This window comes from Tupaia chinensis, unplaced genomic scaffold (assembly GCF_000334495.1).
Source record: "Tupaia chinensis unplaced genomic scaffold, TupChi_1.0 Scaffold000258_1, whole genome shotgun sequence".
NCBI lineage: Eukaryota > Metazoa > Chordata > Mammalia > Scandentia > Tupaiidae > Tupaia > Tupaia belangeri.
The window spans coordinates 1,232,679-1,242,370 of NW_006159738.1; the positions used below are offsets into that span (position 1 = coordinate 1,232,679).

Consider the following 9,692-nt stretch of genomic DNA (forward strand, 5'->3'; position numbering starts at 1 on the left):
AGCAAAACCAGAAGTGAGGGGTGGAAGGCGTCGCCCGGCCTCAAGCAACGCGTGCTCACCTTAGCCGCAGCAGCTGCGGGCACACTGGCAATGCTGGGTCAGCGTGGCCCTCTCAAATTCTCTTTTAGGCTCAATTCACTTCCTCTTATTTTTTTTAAAGAGAGACTTTCGCTATAGGGTGTGTGCACTTGCCAGAGAGACAGAAAGCGAGAAATCACCCATCAGGGGGATGGCCACCCGCAATCCCTTCTCCTCCATTCTCCTCTTGGGATTTTAGGCACGCATGCACACACACTCAGCGTGGATTTTAAACCACTGGGTCTGGGACTCGAACCACAGTCAACTACTTGGGAGTTCAGCAACATAACTATTACGCCATCGGCTGGTCCTTTCTTGTCTTTTTGAGGTTTTTGTCTTAGGGCATGTGCACTCACCAGAGAGACAGACAGACAGAGACAGTGAGAGGTAAAGTGAGAAATCATCCCCCAGAGGGGATGGCCACGCTGCAGACTCTTCTCCTCTGTTCTCCTCTTGGAATTTTAGGGTATGCATGCACACACGCCCAACATGGTTTTCAAGCCTCCAGGCCTAGGACTCGAACCACAGTCGGCCATGTGGAAGTCCAGTGTCTTAACCACTACGCCACCTGCTGCCGCCGTGATCCACTTCCAGTTAAAACATCCAAAGGCTGTCTTGAGACCGTGGCATGATGTCGTCTTCGGGGGAACAGGTGCTAAAGAAATCAACTTACAAAATACTGACAAGAATTCCACAAAATGGATTTATGAGAGTACTACCCAAGCCGTTCGGTAAACTCTATCAAGCACGTGTGAGTATAAAGCGATGACGAAAAAAGGAGACCGTTCAAATACCCTGCAACTTTCCTTCTTTCCTCTGACCTCCGTGGCGTTTCGTTCACAGCATTTGAGTAGCACTGAATTCCCGCAGGCCCACGGGCTTCCGAGAGAACAGCAGGGCAGGGCGAGGCCCCAGCACACAGGGGCTGAGCCATGAGGGACCTCCACAATGTGGCGCTCAGTGCCCCGCGTGTGGCTGAGACGGCACTGCTCGCACACAGCAGCCCCAGAAACAATGAACAGTGGCCCCTAGTGGTGGAGATTAAAATGAAGGATTCTATTTTCTTTAAAAATGTTTAAATGTAATATTGCACTTTTCCCCTTTCATTTATAGAAATGTAGGGGCCAGCTGGTAGTGTTGTGGTTAAGGGAGCTGGATCCCACAAGGCCTACAGTACAGTGTGGTTCGAGTCCCAGAACTGGCAGTTTGAAAAACACGCTGGGCCTATGTGCATGGGTGTCCAAACTCTCGAGAGGAGAGTGGAGGAGAAGGGATTATAGCATGGCCATCCCCCTGGAGGTGGTGCTTTCTCACTTTCTCTCTCTCTCTTCTTCTGGCAAGTGAATACACCTTATAGCAAAAACTAAAAAAAAATAATAATAATAAAATAAATAAAAGACAAAAAAAATTTCAAAACAACCCCAAATCTTCCAACCAGAAGCTACCCGGAGAGGAACAATTCCTCCACCCCTCACCGCAGTCTTGGGGAAGGTCTGGCTTAGAACTGTTCAGTCACTGAGCCCAATTACCCGTTTTTACCAGTGAAAGCCAATTCGTCTTGCAAGCAGCTTTTCTCCTGCTTGAGGCGAATGATCTCCTCTCGCTGCTCGTTGTTCTCCGTCGTCTTCTCATTTAGGTCCTCTTCACGAACAAGGGGGAAAACGCACAGGGGGGAAGGCCTCGCATGGATACTAGTCGTGAGGGATACGCACGCCACGACTAACCAGCCGCCTGCTTCTGGCAGCCCCCCGCCCGACCCGCACGCTCTGCTGGGCCTCAGCTGAACGGGCCCCACAGCCTGGGCAGCACCCTGCTCCGGTCTCGCCTCTCGGTGACAGCCCAGCTAGCTCAGAGCAAGCTTTCAGAAATACAGACCTGCTCACCCCTTCCTGCTTGACGGAACCCCAACTCGAGGCTGGGCCGGCAGAGCCCCACGCTGGCCCTGCCCTCCTCCGCATCTCCCCATCAGGACTTGAACCGCACACTCAGCCGTGTGGGGTCCAGCCATCTTAGCCACCACACCACCGGCAGGCCCAGGAAAATACTGTGCACGACACGGTCCCCCAGCTCTGCAGTTTATCTTGTCACCCAGAAATGACAGCAGAACTCTGTGTGAACGAGCTAGACATTCATGCTGGGACCTAAGGCCAGGGACAGACCGACCCTCGCCGTTCGACTAAGTGAGCCGGTGGAAGACCCTTCCCGAGATAACCCGCAGTCCTCTTCAGTCCGTGCCCCTTACCTTTCAGTTTGCTGACTTCGATCTTGAGCGCCTTCAGTTTCTGCTTGTAATCCTGCTTCTCTTTCACGATGCAGGTCTCCGCCATCTTGGCGTCCTGTAAGGCGTGCTCTAACAGCTTGAACTTCCCCGAGCAGTCCGCGATGTGATTGACCGCCTCGATGATGTCTTTGTCCTGAAAACCACATTCGAAATGGCTGTACTAGAGTTTTAGATTCCGACCAATCAGTAAGAAAAGCTCGTGGGCTCAAACACTTGAGGGCCGACAGGTGGCGTGGTGGCTAAGGCGCTGGATGTCCACATGGCCAACAGTGGTTCAAATCCTGGGCCTGGAGGCTTGCTTTCTCACTTTCCCTCTCTTTCTCTCTCTCTCTCTAGTCAAACTAAAATAAGTAAATAAATAAATAAATAAATAATATAACATTAAAATAAAACAATTCTCGGGACCAGCAGTTGGCATAATGGTTATGTCACTGGACTCCATATAGTTGACCACAGTTTGAGTCCTGGACACCGGCCGCGTGTGCGTGTGTGCCCAAGATCCCGAGAGAATAGAGGAGAAGGGATTGCAGTGTGGCCATCCCCCTGGGGGATGATTTCTTGCTTTCTATCTGTCTCTCTCTGTCTTTCTGGCAAGCACACATGCCCTATAGCAAAGACCTCTCCAATAATAATAATAATAATTCTTTAAAAAAAGAAAGTGTACACTTACTAAGGTCTCGTGTTCGGTTTCGATCTAAGCCCTTGGCATGGAGTAGCCCATCTAATTGTCACGGTAACGCCATGAGGGAGAATTCTCGCTTTCACCAAGTGTCCGACGAGTCGGATAAGGAAGGTGGCATGAGCCATTCCTCGCCCATGGTTACACCACTGGCTGGTCAGGGAGCCCCCATGGGGGCCTAGCCCGCTGGCCCCGGATCGGCATGCCGTCCCCATGACACCCTCTCAGCGTCCAGAGCCACACGGCTGATGGCCTAAGAGGCTGCAGCCCTGGAAGGGGAGGTTCTCTGAGTCACAGACAGACCCGTGGGCCTGGTACTTCCTCTCTTCTTCTGGGTTGTTACCGTGACAGATACTGAGCCAGCCCATGGCATCATGGTTAAGGACAATGGATCTTAACACAGATGACTGCCTGGTTCGAATGCAGGCCTCCGTCCTGTGCCTTGCAAAACACTGGGGTGCATGTGTGCATGTGCCTAAAATCCCTATAGGTGGGGCCATGAGGGAGGGATTGCGGCGTGGTCACACCACTCTCTACCTCCCTGCCTGTGGTGAGCGCATGAGCCTTCTGACGAAGTTAAAAAATGTGAACTCACAGACTCCAAGACTGCATCAAACCTACCCAGATTATAACCCCTCCTGTTGAAAACGTTTTAAATTAAAAAGGGAGGGGGGCGGCAGGCGGCGTGGTGGCTAAGTCGGCTGGGCCTCACATGGCAGACCGTGCTGTTAGGGTTTAGGATTGGGCAGCTTGAAAAACACGCTGGGTGCAAGTGCGTGCGTGCCACAATCCTGAGAGGAGAATGGAGGAGAAGGGACTGCGGCGTGGCCATCCTGAGTGGTGCTTTCTCACTCCCCTGTCTCTGCGTGCCTCTCTGGGGAGCACAGGTGCTCTGTAGCAAACTGAGAAAAAACAAAAAAGAAGAATACAAAAAAGGTATCTACTTATTGAAAAACAATTCAAACAAAACCTAAACATCTAAAAACAATGAGTAAAAGTTCTTTCTCCCCCCATTCCCAAGGAATGGCAATTTCTTTTCCTAAAGAATGATTTTTTAAATTTATTTTTATTTGGCCAGAGAGTAGGGGGGAGAGAGAGAGAAAGAGAAAATGAGAAAGCAAGCCATCAGGCCTGGGACTCGAACTATGGTCAAGCATGTGGAAGTCTAGCACCCTTAATCCCCATGCCAGCTGCCGGCCCCAGGAATGACAGTTACTAACAGGCTTTGTCCTTGCTCAGGCGTAAGCATCTCTGCCCACTGCATCATCCACGTGTCCCTGAGGACCTCGTGGTCTGTGGCTCTCACACCAGGAGGACGTATGGAATAACGGGGTCGGGGTAGACCATTCAAAGCCAATGGGACTGGGGCGAGCAGGTGGCGCGGTGGTTAAGGGTGGCCCCCGCAGCTCAGCGGCTGTGACTGATGCTAACAGTTCTCCTAGCCATAAGAAAAGGCAAGCGCTCTGTCTGCTGCTAACTCTGAGGCCTGGCCGTGGATACCTGGGAAGAAAACAAGTTAATGCAGGGCGTGAGGCCACAGAATGGGCCTTGGGTCCAGAAGACTGGGAGAGGAGCTCGGTCCCTTCCCTCGACGTTGTGGGGACCTCATTTCAAACCTGCTTCCCTCACGTCTGAAATGAGAATGGACAAACGGGAGGACACGGGTAGCACGTGTCCACTGCGCTGGGACTTGAGCGAGGCCAGGGGTGTCAGAGTGCTTTACACGCGGTGACGCGCTCCGGCCGCTACAGGTCCTCGGGGCTTGTACCTTCAGCTTTATCATCGTAGTGAGGGCCTGTTCCCGAGCTTGCAGCTGTCCGACCTGAGCGGAAAGGTCCACCAGGGTGTTGCTGAGGTTTTCGTTCCTAGCCTACAAGGGAACACAGAACATGCTCACAGAATCCTGTTTCTTTTTAAAAGAATTATTTTATTTAACTTTATTTACATTTGACCATAGAGGGACAGAGTGAGAGAGAGAGAGAGGGAAAGTGAGAAAGCAAGCTGCCAGGTCCGGGGCTCGAACCGCGGTCGGCCATGGGGGAGTTTAGCACCCTTAGCCACCACACCACCTGCTGGCCCTTCACTGAATCCTTCAGAAGCTCTCATCACGTCACTAACGATGTCAGACCGCAGTCTGCTCACTTGTCTATTGTGTCTTTTCTCTACTGAACTTTCCTCCCCCACTTTTCTCTGATCGCAATGTGGCGCCGAGCACTCACAGTGACAGTGAAAGACAGAGAGGCACACTCTCCCCGGCCTGGTCACACTGCGGTCCCCTTTCTCCTTCCCTAGCCCATGGGATCCTGGTGCTCGTGCACACCAGTCCAGGAAGGCCCGCCATGGTCGCTACGGGGGCTAGGGAAGCTTAGCAAACAACACAACCCACCTCAAGGTCTTCGGAGAGCAGAGAAGAATGCGTCGCCTTCTGAGCCATTTCCTGGAGTTGCAGCTGAGTCTTCTGCAGGGTCGTCTGGCACTCCACCTGACTGGATTCCAGGGTTTTGACCTTCTTCATGAGCGACCGGATGATTTCAGTCCTTTTATGCAGCTCACCTGGGGGACGTGTCACGGAACTTACGGGATGAAAAGTGAGAGGGCAGCTCTCTAAACACTTGCTGTTGTGACAGACAACGCTCTGTCTGGGGACCCCCCTGCCAGCTCTGGGCAGCCCCACGTCCCGGCCCGCCGCCCTGACTGTAGAGCAATTTTCTTGCTTTTTATGGCCGTTTCACCAGCTACGACTGCACCTCCGCGCCCCAGATACAGCTTGGACTACATGGAACTATTCTCTCTCAACTCTGCTGCTTGCTTTTCACTCACTCAAGGTTGTCAGGGCCGGAGGTGGTGTGGTGAAGGCGCTGAATTCCCACATGGGCGACCACGGTTCGAGTCCCAGACTTGGCAGCTAGCTTTCTCCCTTTTCCTTTCTCTCTCAGTCTCTCTCTGGTCAAATTAAAAAATAATAAGAACAAATAGAATTCAATAAATAAATCATTCTTTTTTATAAAAAAAAAAAAGATTGTGATTCTGAGGTCTTTATGCATATCTTTGCTGAAAAGTGCCTTCCAGTGACCGTTGTCACTTAGTCCCTGTCACTCGAGCTCCCCTGACCCACTCCGTATGTACCTGCTGTGTCCTGCTGCAGTTCCGTCCGTCCGTCTGTCTGGCTGTCACTGTTTGTAAAGTCCTTCTGTCTTTTATGGGACTAAACTCCAGGGCAGCAGGCGTTGAGGGTATATACACGTGTGGGTGTGCGTGCATGTGTGTGTGCATATGTGTGTTTACTTGCCAAAGAGAGCGAAGAAAGCACCCCGTGCCCCCACAATGGGGCATGGTCCCGCCACAGTCCCTTCTCTTCCATCTCTCCCTCCTTTCAGGACTGTGGGCACACACACGTGCCTGGCATGTTTCTCAAGCTGCTGGGGCCAGGATTCGAACCGCACAATCAGTGATGTGGGGCCCCGTTGTCCTATTTGGCCACGGGGACAGCCCAGGGCTGTGTTCTTTTTTTTTTTTTTTAAATTTTAAAAATTATTTAAAAAATAATTTAGTTATTTTAAAATGTTACCAGAGAGGGAGAGAGTGAGAGAAAGAGCGGGAAAGTGAGAAAGCAAGCCGCCAGGTCCGGGACTGGAGCCACAGTGGGCCATGCAGGTGTCCAGCTCTCTTAAACACACGCCAGCTGCCGGCTGCAGGGCCGTGCCCTTTAGCCCTCCGACTGGGCATGTGAGAGAGCACAGCGGCCGCTCGGGCTGACCTTCCAGCTTGCTGCAGCGCTCTTCCAGGGTCAGCACTTTCTGCCGGTCCTCCTCCCAGGAAAGCAGCTGCCGCTGGTGCACCGCGACCATGTCGTTGAGCTCCCGGTCGCGATCTTTCAGCTCGGCGATGAGCAGCTGCAGCTCCTTCCGCTGTTTCTCAATAGTGGAAAGCTCAACTTCCGACCCGATGTTCTACACAGAGAGCGGTTTCACATCAAAACAGAACTGACCTCGAGCATCCGGCAGACAATTCGATCTTTTGCTGCCAAGTCTAAGTAGTTCAATTATGTTTTATTCGATCAGTAATACTGTGTCAAAATTACGTCTTTTTTGAAAGTTTTTTTTGGGGGAGGGACCAGCAGATGGCATAATGGTTATGTTGCTGGACTCCCATGTAGTCGACAGTGGTTTGATTCCTGCACCCGGTAACTTAAAACTCAGGCCGGGCGCAGGAGCATGCATGCCCAAGATCCTGAAAGGAGAATCGAGAAGGGATTACAGCATGCCCGAACCCCCGGATGGTGATTTCTCACCTTCTGTCTCCCTTTGTCTCTCCAGCAAATGCATGTACCCTATAGCAAAAAAATCTCTCTCAATAAAAAGTTTTCTGGGAACCAGCAGATGGCATAATGGCTAAATCGCTGGAATCCTATGTAGTCAACCGCAGTTCAAGTCCCAGACCCAGCGGCTTAAATTTATGCCAGGAGCGTGTGCGTGCGTGCCCAAGATCCTGAGAAGAGAATGGAGGAGAAGGGATTTCTGTCTCTGTCTGTCTTTCTGGCAAGCACACGTGCCCTATAGCAAAAACCTCTCCAAAAAAAATTTTTTTTCTGGGCCAGCAGGTGGTGTGATGGTTAGGGGCACTGGACTCCCTCCCATATGGCCAACCATGGTTTGAGCTCCAGACCTGGTGGCTTGCTTTCTCACTTTCCCTCTATCTCTCATTCTGTCCCTCTTTGGTCAAATTAAAATAAATAAATCTTTTAAAAAGTTTTCTTCAGGACCAGCAGTTAACATAATGGCTATGTCGCTGGACTCCCATGTAGTCGACCGCGGTTCGAGTCCCGGACCTGGCGACTTAAACTCACGCCAGGTGCGTGTGAGTGCGTGCCCAAGATCCCGAGAGGTGAATGGAGGAGAAGGGATTGCGGTGTGGCCATCCCCCCTGGGGGGTGATTTCTTGCTTTCTGTTTCTCTCTGTCTGGCGAGCGCACGCACCCTATAGGAAAAACCTCTCAAAAAAAAGTTTTCTTTGTTTCTTTTTAATTTGCTATAAGGTATGTGCACTCACTGGAGAGAGACAGAGAGACAGAGGGAGAAAGAGAAAATGAGAACGTGCCCCCTGGGGGGGAAATGACACTCAGCAATCTTCTCCGTTCTCAGGATTTGGGGCTCTAATGCATACCTGCCCAGCATGTTTTACTTTTTAAGCTATAGAGTCTGGGAATTGAATACTCCTATGGGATCCATCCCCCTTAACTACCACGTTAGCCCAAAATTACGTGTCGTTGTTTTTAAAATTTATTTTTGGAGAGTCTTTGTTTTTACAGGTTGCGTGCGGAGTAACGTAGCCTCAGGCGGCTCGCCTGTGAGGCAGTAGTAACACTAACTCTTTTCTCTCTGGCTGTAGTGCACATGTGCTTGTGAGAGACAAAGTGAGAAATCGCCCCTGGGGGGGTGGCGCTCAACAATCCCTTTTCCTTCATTCTCCTCTTGGGATTCTGGGCACACACACGGACGCATGCACGCACACACGGCTTGATTTCAAGCCTCTGGGTCTGAGACTCACACCATGCAGGCGGCCACGTGGAACCCAGCACCTTAAACCACGACACCTCCTGCTGGTCCACAGCACGAGAAGTATTTATTTAATTTTATTTATTATTATTATTTAGACCAGAGAGAGACAGAGACACAGAGAGAGAGGAAGAGTGAAAATGCAAGCTGCCAGGTCTGGGACTCGAACTGTGGTTGGCCATGTGGGAGTCCAGCGTCCCAACCACTGCCACCACCTGTTGGCCCTAACACTTTAACTTCTTAAAAGCTCCACAGAGAAAGCAAAATAAGCTCTGGGAAGCACTAAGCCGAGCAATCGCCCGCAGTGAGTACTCCGCCAACATCATCCATTACGAAGACCTAACGCAATTCAGATGACAGTCCTGTCCCTAGGATGTGAAGAGCTAAGTGTTACTTTAAGAGTTTTCTGCCTTAAAGACAGCAGTTTAAAGCTCGCCAGAGGCCTGTGCACCTTATCATTGCTTTCTGAAAAATAAGATCTGTAAACGAATAATGACGGAATGACAGTTACTCACAACTAAACGCAGAACACGAAATCTGGCTTTGCGGGTTTCCAAGCCCGCACCCCTGAAGTCGAGCCTTGGACGGTGGTCCATTCATCCACTCATCCACTAACAAATACGACATTTTTAGAGAGATTTTTGCTATTGGGCGTGTGTACTCGCTGGAGAGACAGAGACAGACAGACAGTGAGACATCGCCCTGCAGGTAGGACGGCCCCACCGCAACCCCTTCTCCTCCTCTCGGATTTGGCACACACGCACACGCCCGGTGTGTTGTAAGCCACCTGGTCCAGGACTAACGGCAGAGGACTACGTGGGAGTCCAGACGGAACCACTGCGCCATCTGCTGGTCCCACGAATAGGAGTTTTTTAAAATAAAGAGGAAAAGGAAAAGAAAGAAATGAACGGAGCACTGGTGGCTGGGGACAGAGCTAGGGGCAGAGGGCGGCGTAACCTCGTCCAGGGAAAGGAGCTGAGCGCTCCACGCGTAGAGACGCTTCACCCCGACACCCGGCGCCGCAGACCGGCGCGTTCAGGGCCCCGGCTCTGAGCTGCGGGCGCGACCTGCCCTCCCAGGCTCGGTGGCTCGGTGGGCG

General features: G+C 51.5%; 1 protein-coding gene across 1 annotated transcript in view; it reads right to left on the minus strand.

Moving 5' to 3' along the window:
• The window catches only part of CCDC62 (coiled-coil domain containing 62), a 27,705-nt gene extending 18,516 nt beyond the window's left edge, over positions 1-9,189 (minus strand). Inside the window, exons 1-6 of the mRNA XM_006149272.3 lie at positions 9,109-9,189; positions 6,796-6,988; positions 5,425-5,591; positions 4,807-4,908; positions 2,321-2,492; positions 1,618-1,719 (exon numbers count right to left, since the gene is read on the minus strand). Coding sequence (XP_006149334.1) covers positions 1,618-1,719; positions 2,321-2,492; positions 4,807-4,908; positions 5,425-5,591; positions 6,796-6,988; positions 9,109-9,189 — 817 coding nt within the window. The remainder of the gene's footprint in view (positions 1-1,617; positions 1,720-2,320; positions 2,493-4,806; positions 4,909-5,424; positions 5,592-6,795; positions 6,989-9,108) is intronic.
• Positions 9,190-9,692: the final 503 nt, after the last annotated feature.